The sequence below is a fragment of the Myotis lucifugus genome, unplaced genomic scaffold (genome assembly GCF_000147115.1).
Source record: "Myotis lucifugus unplaced genomic scaffold, Myoluc2.0 scaffold_513, whole genome shotgun sequence".
NCBI lineage: Eukaryota > Metazoa > Chordata > Mammalia > Chiroptera > Vespertilionidae > Myotis > Myotis lucifugus.
This window is the reverse complement of record NW_005871561.1, coordinates 596,628-616,270: the sequence shown is the minus strand read 5'-3', so window position 1 is coordinate 616,270 and position 19,643 is coordinate 596,628. Positions and strand designations below refer to the sequence as shown.

At 49.5% G+C, this 19,643-nt stretch overlaps 2 protein-coding genes across 3 annotated transcripts in view; one reads left to right on the top strand and one right to left on the bottom strand.

Moving 5' to 3' along the window:
• Nucleotides 1-897: 897 nt before the first annotated feature.
• On the bottom strand, nucleotides 898-12,703 carry SMCR8 (Smith-Magenis syndrome chromosome region, candidate 8). Its single transcript, XM_006103853.3, has 2 exons — nucleotides 9,788-12,703; nucleotides 898-3,857 (listed from the first exon to the last, which is right to left on the bottom strand). Exons 1-2 carry the CDS (start codon nucleotides 12,142-12,144, stop codon nucleotides 3,404-3,406), a joined length of 2,811 nt encoding a protein of 936 aa, XP_006103915.1. The 5' UTR covers nucleotides 12,145-12,703; the 3' UTR covers nucleotides 898-3,403.
• Nucleotides 12,704-12,917: 214 nt separating this feature from the next.
• TOP3A (DNA topoisomerase III alpha) overlaps nucleotides 12,918-19,643 on the top strand; it is a 39,376-nt gene continuing 32,650 nt past the window's right edge. For both annotated transcript variants that reach the window (XM_023745065.1, XM_006103852.3), the window contains exon 1: nucleotides 12,918-13,275. In XM_023745065.1, the coding sequence (XP_023600833.1) occupies nucleotides 13,096-13,275 (180 nt within the window). In that variant the 5' untranslated portion in view covers nucleotides 12,918-13,095. The remainder of the gene's footprint in view (nucleotides 13,276-19,643) is intronic.

Genomic DNA, 19,643 nt, shown 5'->3' with positions numbered 1-19,643 from the left:
CAGTGCTCAACAGAGAAAGGCTCAGGAAACCTTGGTGTGCTCCAGCCTTATCAGCTGAGACCGGTTTTGTTTCTAGCCAGAAGCAGAAACTTGATGCTTTTTCCTTATCTCTTTTAAAGATTCCAGTTTTTTCACTTTAACAGTATTGGAGAAAAATCAGAAAGCTGGCTGGTTTGATTCAAAGCACGAACCAAAACACATTCTTCTGAAATAGGAGGTAGCATCTGATTGCTAGCTTGGGGAATCAGTGCCTCTGAAGTCCCCCCACCCCCGGCTGGCCACCAGCTGAGTGCTACCACCTGTGCAAAGATGACGTAGCAGCAGCTGGCCTGCCCTGCAGCATCGGGCCAGGGAGTGGGGCAGGCGGTGGTCAGTGCAAAGGCAAGATCTTTAAGACCACTCTTGGCCTCCAGACACACATCTGTACCACAACAGGCCTGGCATTTGGGGTAGAAATATTGGCCTTCCTTGGATTTTGAAATGGGATTTGTTGTTTGTTGGGGGTTGAAGTCTACTATACTTTGAATACAATAACCTGAAATAAAGTTAAAAGCTAACTAGGAAATAACAGGTGAGCTACCATGGCCCATTTCCAAATCGGGTGTAATGTGTATAACTTCAGCCATTGCAGTCAATTTGGAAAAGTCACAATTTCTAAACTTCAAGGATCCCACTACAGGAGCAAGGTCCCTGGGTGCTGTGACGCTTCAGCCGTGCGCTAACGGAGCTCCTGGGGGGTCACTACGTGACTGCAGCCCAGGCAGCTTTGTGACCGGGGGCTGCGTGGACAAAGGGAAGGGAGGCAGGTAAAGGAAGTAAAGAAAACTCAGTTTCAGTGCCTGGGCCTTTGTGGAACTAAAGAATTAATAGGGGCACTGATGTCCTTGATTGTCTGGGAAGTGTTTGTAAATGTTTTATTAACACTGGGCTATACTACAGGACAACATCAAACCACAGTTCTTGAAGAAACGATCAGTCCGTTGCATAGGGCTCCCCACCATTACCCTTTATAGCCGCATCTGGTAGGTCCCACTTCAGTCTCAACTGCCTCTGCCCAAACCGCCCAGCCCAAGTGCCACTTTCATCCCTTTGAAAAGAAACACACTGGGCATCAGGCAATCCTTTGAAACTGTCACCCTGAAAAGTTAGATTTTAACCCAAATTTAAATCCTGGAGTTCACCCTCTCCTCAGCGAGGCCAATGCGCTTCTCCGTGCGGAACCAGCTCCCGTGGGCTGCCCCGTGGGCTCTGGCCCGCGCCGCGGAGCAGCCTCTCCTGTTTACAGCCACTGCCATGCCTTATCCTCAGGCCTTCGGGACTGTCCTTGAGGCCAAGCTTCTGAGCACACACCCTCCAAAGCGGACGTCTATGGCAGACGCGGCTGTGGGCTCCTAGAAGGCCGTTTCCCCTGCCGATGTCCGTTTCCAATGAGAACAGTGTTAACCAGAGTCCGTGTCGGAGGGAAACAGGAATGAGACATCAGTGTTAGTGCCAGCGGTCACTGTCCATCTTGTCCCTGGGACCCTAAGGCCTTTCCCCCCTTGGAGGTAAGATGGCACCAGCTCATGCTCCTGGAGGCCTAAGTGACAGCAATTAGCCACCCAGTTAGAAACAAAGCAGCATCTTGAACACGAAGGAGGGGAGCCGGTCGCAGGCCCGGAGCTCACCGAGAAGCAGGCTTCCTGTGCAGCCTTCCCGCAGGCCAACACCTCACCCGTCAAAGCTGCCGGCAGCTCCTGGAGCGCCGTCTTGTGTGTGAACATGCAACAGCCGGAGGTACAAGGAAACCAACAAGTGTGAGCAACACCACTTACCACCGAAGTTCTCAGTCACGGCCTCGGGCAAACTCACACAGCCACAAAGACAGCCACGTGAGAAGGCCTTCCTCTTTTCTGGAGGAAATCCCTGCCCTGACAGGAATGGGGACTGACCAGAAACTGCTGGGTGGGAGCCAACGGGCCGATCCTGAGCAGAGGACCTGGGCGAGGAAGGGACCGAAGGAGTGATGGGACACAAACCCTCCTTAGTCACCAGAGGTGTGCCTCTCCTCTGTGACCTCAACGGTGTGCCCCACACTGACAGGCAGACCAGGTCTCGGCACGCAGGGCACGGCCCCAGCAGATACGCACACGCGCCCAGGAGCACCACTTGTCACTGGCTCAGGGTTGTTTTATCACAACTTTGTGGGAACAAATTAAAAAGCAGTAATACCGAGAGTTCTCCCTACTTACGGGGGAAAACAGCTTTAAAAGAAAGGTATCAAATTATCAAGGTTGCAAGAAACCCTCCATCTACATACCAGTGGCAGCTGTAAGAAGCTCAGGGAGGTGGTGGTGGGGGACCTGGGCACATCTCCTGAGGAGGTGGGAGTCACACATGGGCAGAAGTAAGCTGCCATGAAGTGCCACACGCCAGGCCTGTGAACCTGCCAGGCAGGTCCACGAAGACAGCTGTCCTCTTGCCTGGAGGAAATCCCAGCCCCGAATCACCACCATCTGGGCTGCCCACCCACACCAGCCAGCTGAACAGAACTCTGCTGTCCCGTGCTTGAGAGACCCCGCGAGAGGTAGTGAAGTGGTTGCAAGGGTTTGCTTTGGGTGAGAGAACAGTGCTGACTCACTCTGGCCAAAAATACTGCTGGGCCAGGCCCTGCTGGCTCTTCATCGCTCGCACAGTGGTGATGGCTTCACGGACCCTCGGCCCTGGCTGGGCTCTCTACCTCAAAGAGCAGTTCCCACTGACAACTGGGGACTAGTGACACTCCACTCTCTCCTGCTGCCTGTGGGAACGCTGTGCAAGGTGAGGAAGTGAGGATGGGGACAGGGAGCTGCTCACTCCCTCAGCATTGGGGCCTGGAGGCTGGCATTCCCCACCACCCAGGGGGGCAGAGCTTTCTCCCTCCCCTCACTCAGGGGCCTCCCCTGGGATGACAGGCTCTAGGAGGCCATTCAGTTGGGGTTTGAATGAGACAACGGATATTCCACCCTCTTGTTTTCCACAAAATCATTCCAGTTAACAGGCTGTTTCACTTGATTTTGCCACTCAAGTGTCCAGTGAAGATGAGCGTGGCCACGTGGTCCTCCCATCATGGCTTTGCCTTCCTGCCCCTCATCCCACCCCACTGAGGCTTTCCTCTGCCCTGGCTACCAGTCCTTGGGAGGCCAAGAGCTCCCTCCAGGTTCACTCCTTACCAGGGAGACAAGAGAGCTGTTACTGTCCTGGATGCTTTCAGAGAGCCAGGCTCCTCCCTCTGCCCAAGTCCAACTTGCAAGCTGCCTGAAGCCACCTTGGTTTCCTTCCCACCTATGACACCAGAAGTCTAAACCGCTCAGAGGACTGCTTGGTCATGTCACGCCAACCCTTCTCTTTCCTGTGCCCTGAGTCACAGTGGCTGGAACTGACCTCAGATTTTGTACAAAAAACTGGGGACATAGTCAAACCTGAGCATGGGCTGGCTGGTCCCAGGAGACTCCTGCATATAGTGCAGCTTCAGCAGCTCAGCCAGGTACTGGACCACCTTGACATCTTCATTCACTAGACCCAGATTCAGCTTCAGAAAGCTTGCCTGCCGGCTGGCAACCAACTCCTCTATCTCCTTGTTGTGGGCAGGCAGGTGCAGGTGGTGGCAGAAGGTGTAGAGGAAGGCCTTGGAGCAGAGCTGGGTGAGCATGCTCTGGACGTGCAGGTAGTAGGTGCTGCCCCGCTTGATTTGAGTACGGTGGTCTGCCAGCCGGGGCACCAGGGTGCCTCTGTAAAGGGGGCAGCGTAGGGTTTTGTTGTCCAGGTCCAGGATGCTTGTGTAGCGGCTGTAGCGGCTCAGAACGTGAAGGGTGCTGGCACTGGCAGGGGATGCCACTCTGAAACACACAGGCTAAGGTCAGGAGGAAGAGCAAGGGCCAGGAAGTGGAGGCAAACACTTGGGAGTGGGGCTTCCTGTCTCTAGGCCAGCTCCCACCCGGCCAGCACTCACTGGCTTTCTGGAAGACAAATCTGCTCATCATGATCTTCAAAGGGCTCCTCACCACCCTCATGAAGTTCAAATGCCTTGGCATGGTCAAAAAGTTCCTGTATGACCTGCTGCCTGCTGACCTGTTACTAATCCAAAGACTCAACCATGCCAAGCTTTCCATGGGGCCTCGGCATCATGGCCTGTGTGCTCTGCCTGGATACCCTTCACTCCCTCTGTACATGGCTTATGCCAATGTCGGCCTTCTCCAGCCTTCCCTGATCCCTTCCTCTGCTTTTTGCTATGACCTTGGTCAAGCTCCTTAACCTTTCTGAGACTTATTTGTAAGACAGAGATAACAGTTCCTACCTCATGGGGTCACTGGAGACAAAATGAGTTGTGCTCAGAATGCCTGACACTGACCACTGTGGCGATAGCTGTCTTCTTGTCCTGCCCACTGGCCAAGAGTTTTTGCAGACCCAGGCCTGCAAAAATTTGGCCTCTTGCTCCCACTGCCTTGCACATCAGGGTTAGGCAGTCAGGGTTTGCTCAGCGAGGGAAGGAAGTCGGAGCGGTCAGTCTTAGTAAGCAGCTCCTTAAAACCCTCCTTTACATCCGTTTTTCTCTGTAGTCTGGCAAATGGCTGACTGACCAGATTTCACAGACTGACAGACTCTGGAATTCAGAGCTTGTATTAGACCCAAGATGGTGTGTAAAATGGACTGACAGTCACTTGGGACCAAGGTAATCTCATAATAACTTTTCCTTCCTGAATGTTGTCTTGTATAATTGACAATCATTTACTGAGCATCTGTTATATTCCAGGTAGTGACCCAGGGGCAGAGCAGGTGGCGATGAGCCTGCTTTGGTTGGAAAGAAAAGCCAAGTACACTGAGTGAAGGGGGATGTGTCTCAGTCTCCACAGGAGAGGCCCCGGGCCAGAAGGTTCTGGAGGAGTGGCCTTAGAATAAAGGTGGGCCTTGGGATCTGTGGAAGGCATCCAGACCAAAGATGGCCAAGGGGGCCAGACTATGAGCCAAACACCTCCTCAGGCTTGGCACATCCAGCCCACCAAGGCGCTGCTGCAGCAGCACAGCCTCATCTTCTTGCCCCTCCATTCCAGCCACCTATCTTGATCACACTGGCCTCAGGCCCAGCTTCTCCCAGGAAAGCTCCGACGCCCCCACCCAGTCCCACCTATGGCAGCACCACTTCTTTGAGAAGATGCTGCTCCTTCTAACTCTTCCTCCATTTCTGCTTCCCTCAAAACTCCTTATCAGGAGGCGAGACAGCATGGGAAGAAGCAAGTTCCCGGCTTGTCCCTCAGCTGTACAGCATAGGCACCTGAGAGCCTCACACTTCACTTCCCACACCTGTGCAGATTCATTATGGTCTATCCCAGTGGTCGGCAAACTGCGGCTTGCAAGCCACATGCGGCTCTTTGGCCCCTTGAGTGTGGCTCTTCCACAAAATACCAACTTCTGTGCATGGGCCACGAAGTTTCAATCGCACTGTACATGCGCGCCCGCACGTGGTATTTTGTGGAAGAGCCACACTCAAGGGGCCAAAGAGCCGCATGTGGCTCGCGAGCCACAGTTTGCCGACCACTGGTCTATCCCAAAGCCAGGGAGGCAATCTCTGTACAGACAAGGACACAGGCCCAGAGAGGGGCCATCACTTGTCCAAGATCACCTAGTTAGAAAGTGGCAGAAGCAGGACTCAACCCAGGGCCTCTGACCCACCCTCGCACTATTTCCCTCCAGAACTAAGCTGTTTTCCAAATGGTCCAGGGCTTGTTACTACTGCCTACTAAACAATACAATAACCTCTGGTTTTGACTTAAAATCATGGGAGACTGATTTGATTGTGTCCTTATCCTGTATCCACTCTGTAGACCAGTGATGGCAAACCTTTTGAGCTTGGCTTGTCAGCATTTTGAAAAACCCTAACTTGCCCTAACCGGTTTGGCTCAGTGGATAGGGCGTCGGCCTGTGGACTCAAGGGTCCCAGGTTCAATACCTTAGTTGCGGGCACATACCCAGTAGGGAGTGTGCAGGAGGCAGCTGATCGGTGTTTCTCTCTCATCGATGTTTCTAACTCTCTATCCCTCACCTTTCCTCTCTGTAAAAAAATCAAAAAAATATATTTTTAAAAAAAAAAAGAAAGAAAAACCCTAACTTAACTCTGGTGTCACATATAGAAATTTTTTGATATTTGCAACCATAGTAAAACAAAGATTTATATTTTTGATATTTATTTTATATATTTAAATGCCATTTCACAAAGAAAAATCAACCAAAAAAATGAGTTCGCGTGTCACCTCTGACACGCGTGTCATAGGTTCGCCATCACTGCTGTAGACAGTGAGGGCCTACCTTAGGAGAAAAATAAAATCAAACCGCCAATGACATTAGCAGTTCTGGGGTGAGTCCTTAAAAACAGTTCATCATCTGAGCTGATTTTAGCTGGAGGCAAAGCACCTGAGTGGGAAGACTCTCTGAGTCACACAATTCTCTGATTCCAGATTAACTTAGCACACGGGACCATAGATGGGAAGCTCGTGACACACCAAGACACCTCTTCTACTCATACTCTTCAATGCTGACCCTCAGATGGGCCTCAATCCGCCTGTTTCAACGTTGGGTCTGCCTAATGGGGTGACTCACCATCCATCCACAACTCCAAGCACTTTTGAGGGCTGCCAAGCACGGCACTAGGGCTGTTCACACATCCTAGATGTGCCTGCCTTCAGCTCCATGTGGGGACTACTGTAAGCCCCATTTACAGACAGGATCAACAGGTTTTGTTCAGGGAATGAATGACATGACTGGTCCAAATTCACACAGCTAGTACTGTTGACACCAGGATCTGAACTCAGAACACACACTGCCTCCAACAGCCATGAAGCACAACTCTGGGTTTTCATCTCTGGATATTTTCACACTCTGTCTACCGTTCACCTCTCAGAATTATTTCGGGTGATTTGTAGCAAATCCAGTCCCCACTCCATTTCTACTCCCTCAGCTGATCATCCAGTGACAAGTCCCCTAGGGAACAAGACCTCCAGCCCATCTACCGTTCTTCATGCCTGAGCAGGACCCCTTGGAGGCAGGTGCTTCCAACTCCCAGCAGGTGTGCACACTCAGGTCAGCAGGAGAGCTTCACAGAAGTCATCATTTCCCCACTTGGGATTCTTGAAAAGACCTCACCGGCCACTTCCGACAGGACTCTCACTTTCGTGAAGGGCTGCTTCCAGGCTCTGAAGTCTGGTGGTGTGGGCCACACTCAGTCCCTGCTGCCCTGGCCTGCCTTCCTATTCAGGATGGGGTAGACCATAATGAATCTACAGAGGAGGGCTCATGGATCAGGCACAGATCAGATGTGATGGCCCTTCCGACCTCTGCAATCACAAGGCAAGCCTCAGAGAGGTCAAGCTGACAGCGGTGACAGAGCTGGGGCTAAAGTGAGGGTTGATTGGGAAGGGCATGCTCGCCCTGACACGGCTGCCGACTCACCTTATAATTCTGACACTGGGCACAGTAGCTGGCACATAGCCCTCAATAAGTACTTGGCAAATGCTATTCAGTGATCCAACCCTTTTCTTTTCTCAGGAGGGAACAAAGCCTCAAGACAAGGAGTAATTTGCCCAGGTGCCCACTGTGAATGGACAGTGAGAGGGATGACACAGGACTCAGACCACCTCACACCTCCTCCACTCCAGGATGCCAAATATACTGCCCAACTGCCAGCTACCCTCTCCTGCACCACAGAAACATCATTAATTGATAACAGCAGGATTTCCAATGCAGCCCAACCTAGGCCTGAGTCCTTCCCAACAGAGCACATCAATTAGGTACGCAGTAGAATGGAGCTGATGTAAGAAATGAACTTCTTTTGCCATTCTGGCACATTCTAAGGAGGAATTTAAGGGAAAGCCTCCAGAAAGGGCAAGACCATCTTGAGCCTGGTCCTCAATAAGCCAGGTGATGTTGATAGATTGACATGTTTTAGATGCTCCATCTTTTTAAGTAAAAATGTCAAAGTTGAAGGGTTAGGGTGAGGGCTTGAGTTGGAGAACAGAAGGTGTGTGAGTGTTATGTGGGTGCATATGAGGAATACCAACTCATCATTCCACCAAGAACAGTAGCAAAACACAATCCCTGAAAAGCCCTTCCCTTCCTGGGACAGAAGGGTTAATCCCAAGAGCACAGAGGTGCCACCAGCAGAGGGTGAGGATGCTGGGAGGCAAGACAAAGCCATCAGTGCCATCATCCAACCTACTGACCCTCAGATTCTACATCTGTAAGCAAAGACTTTAATGGTTTCCTATGATGCCCATGGAATGAGCTTGTCCAGGTGTCACAGGCACATCACACCACGTCCCATGATGTCACTCTTACCCAACAAGGGCAAGTCCACCCTCCAGGTCATTCAAAGACCCCAGGCCTTCTCCAGTCTCCCTTCCTGCTTCCCAGCTGTCACTAAATTATGCTGTTTTCTTAGAACACACAAAACACCCACTGTTAGAACTCTTATCTCTCTGTATGGCAAGGCCCTGATCACTGTCTGCCCTCTCTCCTAAACTACAAATTTTTCCAGAGCAGTGGCCTTGCTCAGGTACCTCCAGCTGATATCGCAGCACCAGCCAGAATGGCTTGTAGGTTCTCAACAAGTGAGTCAAGTCATGACATAGAAGTGGTATTTGCTTGAATCCCACCATGATGACTCTGAGGAAAGCCTAATGCAGCAAGGGGTTAGTTAAGTCCAGGTGACTTCATTAAGAAGGGTGGACACAAGGAGACTTGGGATGGTGACCTCACTGGTATTAGGAACCCATGTAAAGGGGAAGTCAGAAAATTAGAACAAACGGTGGCTGACTGCAGTGTGGAAATTTCTGCCCTTCCTATGTGTCAGCAGGGGCTCTGATGATAACCTAGCTCAAAACCTTTGTTTTACAGATGAGCAAAGTGGGGTGCAGAGAAGGGGTGGAGGAAACTGAACACAGTGCATACACTGAAAGAGAGTCCCTTGAGTCAGACACTTGTCAAGCAGTATTTGGAAAAACAAAAAGAATCTATTAAAGCATAAGGAAATGAAATAGAAAGCATTCAGAGAGAGAGAATGAATTGGCTTTTGCATTTCCTTATTAAGACAGCCTTCAAAGGCAAACAGGACAGTGGAGTAAAAGCCACTGGAGCCCTCTGATGTCCCTCTCACCAGTCAGTGATGGCTGCCCTCCCATTATTACCACAGCCCTTTCTCAGACGCAGATCACTTGTTAGTCATTTACACCATAGTGTGAATTTGAGGATAAACAAGGACCCAAGATCTAGAAGTCCAGTCTTTCTCAGGCCAACTGAATCAGAATCTCTGGAAATGGAGCTCAGGAATTGTGATTTTTAAAATCCTCCCATAAGCCCGGCCAGCGTGGCTCAGTGGTTGATTCCCAGTCTGCCCACATGCCCAGCTTGCAGGCACAATCCCCAGTGGGATTCTCTCTCATCACTGATGTTTCTCTCTCTCTCCCCCTCTCCCTTCCTCTCTGAAATCAATAAAAACATGTTTTAAAATAAATAAAATGAAATTCTCCCATAATTCTGGCACAACTGGATGCAATCCAGGACTGGCAACCACTTAGGAACTACAATCCCCTCATGTGAGCAATAGAAAAGGAAACAGAAGACCAGAAGGGGAATGAGTTGCCAAAAGTAATGGTGAGTTGGTGCTGGGCCCAGACTGGAAGCCAGGCCTCCTGATTCTGGGTCCACCACACCAACTTTTAGCCTCACCCAGAGGCATGTACATTTAACAGGCCCTTCCCCACTACCTGTAACCAATTACCTCTGCAGGCCAATAAGCTTCCACTTCTGAAAATCCGTAATGTGCAAAGGGGAGGAGACCCAGTGCTTCACGGGTTTGGCATAGCAGCTGTAGTTGGGCACGAAGATGGACAATGCTGTCACAAGCTTCCTGACTATGGCCTCGTCCTCCCCCAGGACCACAAGTGTCCTCCCACTGAGCAGGGAGTAGATGGCTGGGTGGGCAAAGGGGTACTGGCGGATGAACTTTAAGGCATTCTGGCCCGCCCTCTTTTTATGCCTCTCAAAAGAGGGGCCAGTGGGATGAGCAGAGGAGGGAGTCCTGTCCAAGCTGGTGGAGGCGACACTGCTCACATAGCTGGTGGTGTCCGAGTAGTTGTCCAGGCTGATCTTACTGATATCCCTGCTAGCCAGCAGTTGGCCTGGGTCCAGCTCATAAGCAGGGAAGCCTTCAGAACTGTTGTCTCGGGAAGAAGGGTTGGCATTTTCCACTGCAAAGTCCACACAGAACCCCTGGTCCTTCTGCCTGTAGTGCTGTGGGGGGATGCTCACTACTCCATCCTCGTCAGAGAGTGTGTGGATTGGAGTGGTGAGTGGCACCAGCAGACTGTCACTCTCCTTCCCAATGCAGCAAGAGTCTGCTTGTGACAAAGTGTTTTCTAAACTGCCCTCCTCTGGCTCACCCAGCTTGCTTAGGCTGATGCTTGCCTGGAAATGGATGGCTCCCTCATTATCATCTGCATATGATTCTTCTTCATTAATAGCACTTGGGTAGCTGGCCTTAAAGTCATCAGGTATGAGGGCCTCAGAGGGGCAGGTGCTGAGGACTTCAATACTGTCCTCACTGATGGTCCTGTGGCTGACTGCTTTGCTCCGGATCACCTGGGGGCTCAGTGGCACCACGAGGCTGGCCTGACTGTCAGACTTCGACAGCGCAGAGGTGGGCTTCTCCGTGCCTAGAACCTCAATGCTTTCACCACTGCTGACACTCCCTTTCATATCCATATCCAGGTAGTCTAAGTTTCCATGGAGATCAAAACTGCTCATTTCTGCCACCTCCACTTCCTTACAGTCCTCACCTCCAAACTCCTGCTCCATCTTGATCAGCACAGACTCGACACTGGACTTGTAAGAGCCAACACTAATTAATACTTGAGGAATTGGGCATTCTTCTAGAGATCTGGAAGGTGGCCTGTCTTGACTGGGCTTAGAGGGTATGCTTTCTTGTTTCTCTACCATCCTATCATCATCTGCAAAGTCTTCAAAGAGAAAGTTTGTTATGTGCTGTTGCTTTAGTAGTGCTCTGTCAATCTGGCTAGTCAGGAGATAGCACAGGTCTCCTCTGAACATGTGCTCAATGTGGCTGAGCTGAGCCAGGGTCTTGGTGAAATACTCAGTGTCACAGAGCTCTTCCAAGGTCTTCAACTTCTTGTCAAAACACTTGGCGGACTTTGCTTTGATGAGTTTTGGGGTGTAGGCAGGTCTGCAGGTGTAAAGGTCTGTGTCAGCACACTCATCAGGGTTAGAAGTAGTGGGTGCTTGGTCAGGCTGATCCTGAGCATGCTCCATCTCCCCAGAACACAAATCAGACCCCTTCAACTTCCGATGAGGGTATGAGCGGATCTGCTTCAGAAGGTCTTGATGTTCAATGATGGACTTCTCTACACTAGCCAGTTCATTGGCTTTCTCAATTGCCTGAGATGAGTAAAAGCCCTTGTCATTGGCTTTCTTCTGGATCTCCGTTTCAGTGTGCAGCACTGTCCTGGTGTAATCCAAGTCTTTCAGTTTTTTTTCAAGTTCCACAGCAAAGGCCTTCCTGTTGCCTGTCTTCAAGTACTCTGAAGCTTTGGAAAATTCAGCTGAAAGCTCCTGGAACTGCTGCATGATTTTGTGCTGGTCTGCTGAGATGTAAGCCATGCAAAAGGGCCTCACGAAGCCACGGGCCTCCAGGTCATACAGGGTGAGGTGGTGCACATAAGCAAAGGCTCCCTCTTTGGAGTCTCCCAGCACCACCTTGGAGTCCTCCACGAAGTTCAGCTTGGGATAGGCAGAACCAGGAGGATGGCCCACGAAGGAAGCCTGGTAATCCACAGACATGATCCGTAAGGAAAAGTAATTGAGGTCAAAAGTACCGAAAACTTTGGTATCATTGGGGATGGTCAGCAAGGGCTGGGGTCCCACCTGCTCCGAGAACTCGGAAATAAGGATGAAGTCCCGAGAGAACTTGGCTCCGGACAGTTTGGACCATGGGTTAGCTCCCTGGCTTGTGAAGGGGAAGAGCGGCACCGAGTACTCTTCTGGCAGAGCCGGCTCATTGTAAGGCTCCTCCTCATACTCGTCCTCTTTGGTGAAGGCCACCACGTCAGGGGCGCTGATCATATTTCCAGATGTGCAGAGAGAACATTGAGAGGAAGTGAGAAAGAACGCTGGGGCAATCAACGCCGGGAAGCCAGGCCTCCGCAAGAGGAAGCAGTCTTTGTCGACTTCGTTGCGCCCTTAGGGGTACTTGCCTGGCTCTCACACACCCGAGAACTCAAACTCCCGCAGCCCCTCAGAGGTGTATCCCCTCCAGGGCCCTCCAGGCCTCATGAACTCCGCAGGTCCAGAAGACAGGGAGGCCGGCTGCCCCCTCCTCTGCCAAGCGCGGCCGGCGCAGAGCACCTGCAGCGAGGTCACCGGGACTTCCCCGAACCCACCGGTGGTAGCAACAGCCCCGGACCTGACCTGGTACCTAACGTGGGGCTACAGGCCGCCGCAGGGACCAGCCAAGCGTTGCCGCCCCCACGACCCGAGGGCAGAAACGGTCCCCGCTCCTTGGACGCCACAACCCAAAGACAGCTACAGCGGCGCCGCCATCTTGGTATCACATGACTCGCGGTATTGGCGCCGCGTGACCCGGAAACGTTCGCGTAGACTTCCGAGCAAGAGCGAAAAAGATTGTGACCGAGAGGCTTGGGGGAGGCGGGGGGGACTGTGGAGCAAGGACCAATCGATTAACTAACACTGTCAGGAAAGAAAGGAAATGATGCGGGGGAGCGGAAACGTGTTGGGACCGGGGATCCGGGAGCGCGGGGCAGTGTGGGAGTTGTAGTTCGCGGTGCTAGGAACTCGCGCCTGGCGGAAGTGGCTGGAGAAGGCGGGCGGAAGCGGACGCGGCGGGCGGAGAGGAGAAGGTTAAGTGGCCGCAGCCCCCAAGCCGGGTGGGCTTGTGGGAGGAGACCTGGCTGCGGCCGCACGCTGGCGGCTCTCGTAGGCTCTGGTTCCCTTAGGGTGGGCGCGGGGTGAGGTGACCCTCACCTCTGTGTTCCACAGCATGCGCGGGCGCCCGGGATGATCTTCCCGGTCTCCCGCTGCGCGCTCCGGTGTCTGCATCGGCCCGGAGGCCGGACCTTTCCCACCTCCGCCATGGAGGTGGCCTTCCGAGGCGTGCGGAAAGTCCTCTGTGTGGCCGAGAAGAACGACGCGGCCAAGGGGATCGCCGACCTGCTGTCCAAGGGTCGCATGAGGCGGGTAAGGGGGCGCATTTCCCATCAGCCGTACTTGGTGAGGCCCGCGAAGCGGGACAGCCTGGTGGGCAAGGGGGATAGAGATGAAGGCGACTTCCCTCCCATCTGTGGGTCTTCACTGTCTCCCCCAGACCATTGCCGTGGCCTCCTGTCTTCTCTTAGGACTGATGGGCATTTAAAATGTAGTTCAGAGGTTTCACTCATCTGCTTTGAAACCTTGCATCTTCCTTGCCAACAGCAGTGGTTCCCAAACTTGTCTGATCCTCAGAACCACCTGGGGCAGTGGCTGTTCGGCGGACCTAGAGTGAGGCTGGGGTAACCTGTATTTCAACGTCTTTTCCTCCGGATTCTAAAACTCGGTTAAGTTGGGAAGCACTGACCAAACTCCTTTAGCTTGGCAGCACGCCCTGCCCGATCGTCCCTGGTGGCCTCGCCCTCCTGTTTTCTGCCGTTCCCTCTGCCTTCTGCAGCCCCGCTGACTGTACAGCCCCTGAGTGTATACTGACAGGGCAACATTGTGTAAGGTTTGGGGATTAGAGGCAGATGGCAGCCCTTACCCATGGTCCTTAGTGCCAATTCAGCACAGGAATCCCCAATTTGGGGTCACAGTGAAGAAGGAAACTATTCAGGGCAAAACATCAGAGAGGTCACATCCGTGTTGCAGTTTCAGCTCCAGCTGGGAGAACTGCCTTGGGTGGGAAGGGAAAGTGTGCTCTCAGCAGAGGCCGCTGGTTTATGTTGCCAGAAGTCCCACCGCTGGTCCCGTCTAGTCCTTCCTCATGCAAATGTCGCGCCAACTCTCAGTTTGATTGGTCCAAAAGACACTGTGATTGGTCAGAATGGAGCTTCTCTGATTGGTTCGTGAAGAAGCTGATGAGGATATGGCAGCATTGCTCCGATTGGATGGGGAAAGCCTCATTCCCATTGGTTGAAATATTGTTCCAGGAACTCCTTAGTAGGACTGTCTCAGGTGACGTAACAGCGTAGGCAGGCAGTTCAGTGCAGGCTTCTCTGTGAAGTGCAAATTGCGTGAGAGGCCCCTGTGTAGAAATGGCTGCTGAGCTTTGTTTGTTTGTTTGTTTAATTAGATTAGAGAGAGAGAGAAACATCCATTGGCTGCCCCATACACGCCCCCTACTGGGGATGGAGCCTGCATGTGCCCTGTCCAGAATGGAACCAATGACCTTTTGGTGCATGGGACCATGCTCAACCAACTGAGCCACACTGGCCAGGGCTGTTTGTTTTTTAAATTTGAGCCCAGTTAGCCACCAGGAGTCCTTCTTAGTAGGTATCTTCTTTCTCAGGGTTCACACTATCATACAAACTGATTCCGAGAGAGGCAAGTAAGGGATAAGATGTTTCTGAAAACACTGGGGGCACAAAGGAAGGGGAAAGTGAGAAAGGGTTTTCAAAGGGAGTTGACAGGAAGGTCTTAAGAACTATTCAGGAAAATCTCTCAAATAACAAAAGTGGATCCTGAAATGTATTCTGGAGAACATTCTGAGAGCATGGGATAGAAGTTCCCTGCTCTTTTTTCTTTCAAGTCCCAGGATCCTTAGACCTCTGTTTTCTAGTGTGTGGCTAGTGAGAGTCGGAGCCAAGGTTGTATGGGTGCTAGCTGAGAGCTTCATCTTTTCAGTGCCACGAGTCCTGGTGACCCGCCCCAGTATTTGTCAACTTATGGGGGTCTGGGCCTCTTGAAAATGGCCCATCTACACCTAACTAACTTACTTCTATATTCTTCAGGGCTCTGTTTAAATGTCTCTTCTTCAAGAACCTTTTCCTCAAGTTCCTCACCCTGCAACTAGGTGAGGGACACTTTGTGATATGCTGTCATGGTGCCCTCTCTATTTGGAAGGCACCTGCCATTACAGTTAAATAATGCAGTGTGCAAGTATTTACTTGATGTCCTCACCTCCGCTCCGTGGACTCTAAGCTCCATAGGAAAGGGACTATGTCTATTTCGTTCATTGCTTTATTCCTAGAATCTAATACAGTGCCTTGAATACAGGAGCGTTTCAGTAAATGTTTGTTGGATAAATGTTTGAACTGAGGCTTGAAAGATTACCAGGCGTTGGAAACAGTATGTATAAAGAACAACCAATTGCCGAAACTGGTTTGGCTCAGTGGATAGAGCGTCGGCCTGCGGACTCAAGGGTCCCAGGTTCGATTCCGGTTAAGGGCATCTACCTGGGTTGCGGTCACATCCCCGGTGGGGGATGTGCAGGAGGCAGCTGATCGATGTTTCTCTCTCATCGATGTTTCTAACTATCTCTCTCCCTTCCTCTCTGTAAAAAATCAATAAAATATATTTAAAAAAACAACAACAACCAATTGCTTGAAACAGCTTAGCATATTCAAAAACTGAGGAGTTAGGAATTGGAGGAGGGACCAGTGAGTTAAGCAAGAGAGATAGTTGAAGGAAGATCATGAGTGTATTAGACTGCCATGTATTTTATACACAAGTGTTAAAGTACATACAACATTTACCATTTAACTACTTTGAAGTATACAATTCAGTAGCATTTAGTTTATTCATAATATTGTGCAACCACCACCTCTATCTAGTTCCAGATTTTTTTTAAATTTTGTTTTATTGCTTAAAGTATTACAAAGAGTATTACATATGTCTCCTTTTTTTTCTCCCTTGACATTCCCCCGGCCTCCCCTACCCCCCAATGTCTTGTGTCCATTGGTTATGCTTATATGCATGCATACAAGTCCTTCGGTTGATCTCTTACCCCCAACCCTCCCCAGCCTTCCCGCTGTAGTTTGACAGTCTGTTCGATGCTGCTCTGCCTCTGTATCTATTTTTGCTCATCAGTTTATAATGGTCTTTATTATCCATAAATGAGTGAGATCATGTGGTATTTTTCTTTCGTTGACTGGCTTATTTCACTTAGCATAATGCTCTCCAGTTCCATCCATGCTGTTGCAAATGGTAAGAATTCCTTCTTTTTTATAGCAGCGTAGTATTTCATAGTGTAGATGTACCACAGTTTTCTAATCCATTCATCTGCTGATGGGCACTTAGGCTGTTTCCAGATCTTCGAAATGGTAAATTGTGCTGCTATGAACATAGGGATGCATATATCCTTTCTGATTGGTGTTTCTGGTTTCTTGGGATATATTCCTAGAAGTGGGATCACTGGGTCAAATGGGAGGTCCATTTTTAACTTTTTGAGGAAACTCCATACTGTCTTCCATAGTGGCTGCACCAGTCTGCATTCCCACCAGCAGTGCACGAGTGTTCCCTTTTCTCCGAGTCTTCTCCAGCACTTGTCGTTTGTTGATTTGTTGATGATAGCCATTCTGACAGGTGTGAGATGGTACCTCATTGTTGTTTTGATTTGCATCTCTCGGATGATTAGTGACTTGGAGCATGTTTTCATATGTCTCTTGGCCTTCTGTATGTCCACTTTTGAAAAGTGTCTATTTAGGTCCTTTGCCCATTTTTTGATTGGATTGTTTATCTTCCTTTTGTTAAGTTGTATGAGTTCTCTATAAATGATGGAGATTAAACCCTTATTGGTGAAAACATTGGCAAATATGTTCTCCCATGCAGTGGGCTTTCTTGTTGTTTTGTTGATGGTTTCTTTTGCTGTGCAGAAGCTTTTTATTTTGATGTAGTCCCTAGTTCCAGATTTTTTTTTTATCACCAAAAGGAAACCCCACCGCCATTAAGCAGTCACTTACTATTCTCTACTTCTCCCAGCCACTGGCACTGCTAATTTGCTTTCTGTCCCCAAGTATTTGCTTATCTGGATATTTTATATTAAAAAGAATCATAATATGAGGCCTTTTGTGTCAGGCTTCATTTACTTAGCACAATGTTCTTGAAATCATCCATGTTGTAGCATGTATTAGTATTTTGTTCCTTTCTATGACTGAATAATATTCTATTGTATAGATAGATCACATTTTGTTATTCATTCACTGGTTGATGGACATTTGAATTGGTTCCACCTTTGGCTATTGTGAATTAGAGCTGCTATAAACGTTCCTGTACACGCTTTTATTTGAATACCTGTTTTTGGTTCTTTGCAGTAAATTCCTTTGGACTGGAATTGGTGGGTCATAAGTTAACTCTGTATTTAACTTTTTGAGAAACTGCCAAACTATTTTTCACATTGGCTGAAACATTTTACATTCTCACCAGCAATGTTCAATTTCTCCACACCCTCGCCAACATTTTTTTCCCCATTATATTATGGGTTTTTGTTTGTTTTTTTGTCTTCACCCAAGGATATGTTTTATTGATTTTTAGAGAGAGAAAAACATCAATGGTTGCCTCTCATATGCACCCTGACCTGGAATCAAACCCAAAACCTTTGTGATGTACGGGACAGTGCTCCAACCAACTGAGCCACCCAGCCAGGGCCAATATCATGGTTTTGATTTGCCCTTCCCAAATGATTAATGACACTGAGCTCTTTTTATGTGCTTATTGGCCACTGTTGTGTGTATCTTGTTTGTAGAAATGTTTGTTTTGTCCATTTTTTAATTGAGATGTTTGTCTTTTATTGAGTTGTAATAGTTCTTTATGTTTAGGATAGTAGATCCTTGTTAGATGTATGATTTGCACATATTTCATCCCATTCAGCGGGTTGTCTTTTCGCTTTCTTGATAGTGTTCTTTGGTGCACAAAAGATTTTAATTTTTTTGAGCTCCAGTTTCTGTTTTTTCTTCTTTTGTGGTTTATGCTTTTAGTGTCATATCAAAGAAATCATTGTCAAATCCAAGGTCATGAAGATTTGCCCCTGTGTTTTTTTCTAAGAGTTTTAGCTCTTATATTTAATGTTTCTATATAGTGTAAAGTAAGAATCCAACTTTATTCTTATGCATGTGGATAACCAGTTTTTGCCAGCACCATTTGTTGAAAAGACTGTCCTTTTCCCTTGGATGGTCCTGGCACCCTTGTCAAAAATCAGTTGACTGTAGATGTTTGGGTTTATTTCTGGACTCGCAGTTCTATTCCATTGTTCTGTATGCCAGTACCACACTGCTCTGATTACTGTAGCTTGGTAGTAAATTTTGACATTGGGCAGTGTGAGTCCTACAACTTTGTTCTTCTCTTTTTCAAAAACAATGTTTTGGCTATTTGGCGCCCCATGCAATTCTATGTGAATTTTAGGATTAGCTTTACCATTTCTGCAAAAAAAGATTATTGGGCCCTGGGCAGTGTGGCTCAGTTGGTTGGGCATCATCCCATGCACCAAAAGGTTGCTGGTTCCATTCCCTATCAGGACACATGCCCAGGTTGTGGGCTCAATCTCCAGTAGGGGACGTAGAGGAGGCAGCCAGTCGATGTTTCTCTCCCTCTCCCAAAAGCAATAAAGAAAAATAAAAAATTAGGAGTTTCTAAAACAAAACACAATTATTGGGATATTTGTAAGGATTGCATTGAATTTGTAGATCACCTTGGGAATTATTACCATCTTAATATAGTCTTCAATCTATGTACACAGGTACTTTTTCTATTTATTTAGGTCTTCAGGTTCTCTCAGCAATGTGTTATAGGTTTCATTGGCTTTTGGATACTGTTATGAATGGAATTGTTTTCTTGATTTCCTTTTCAGATTTTTCATTGCTACTAGGTCGTGTGTGTGTGTGTGTGTGTGTGTGTATTGTATCCTGCCACTTTGCTGAACTTATCGGTACTAATGTTTTTTTGTGGTTTCTTTAGCATTTTTGTCTGTAAGATCATGTTGTCTGTGAATATAGATAATTCTGCTTCTTTTTTAAAAAAATACTAGTATTTTTATTGATTTCAGAGAGGAAGGGAGAAGGAGAGCAATAGAAACATCCTATATAATAAAAGAAAAGCCTAATGTGCAAATTGTCCCCTCTGGCGTTCATTTGACCCGCAGACCCGGAATTCTACCACTCTAGTGCTGACCACCAGGGGGCGGCGTGGAACATGGCTACCTGGGGGCGGGGGTAACGGGACGGAGGTGCGAGGTGTGCGCAGATCTTGCTCTCACTCCCCTGGGACGCCAGGGCTCGCACGCCAGGGATGCCCGCACACTCGGGTGCTGGGCGCCTGTGTGGAGCCTGCCCTGCATCTGCAAGGCCTCTTCCGGGTGAGCCCAGCCACAGCTGCAGGAGACCGCAGGGGTTGGTCAGGCTCCCCATGGGTTCACGCAGGAGCCGGTCTGCGAGGCCAGTCAGGAGAGAGTACGCTGCCCGCCTGGCTTTCTCCCGCCTGGCTTTCGTGCGGCACCGCTGGGTGGCCCGGAGGCCCATGCTGCACCCTGGCCTGCAGTGTCCAGCTGCGCTCACCGCATCTCCACGTGGGGACTCGGGCGCCGTGACTCAGGTGGAGGGGAGCACGTGGGGGCCCAGGTGCTGCCCAGGGCCCAGAGGTCAGCT

Bases quoted from the DNA above. Each gene is read 5' to 3' on its own strand.
- SMCR8 (XM_006103853.3), bottom strand. From the start codon at position 12,144: ATGATCAGCGCCCCTGACGTGGTGGCCTTCACCAAAGAGGACGAGTAT. The intron at 3,858-9,787 runs GTAATTGGTTAC...TGTGTGTTTCAG, and splicing joins AAGCTTATTGGCCTGCAGAG to AGTGGCATCCCCTGCCAGTG.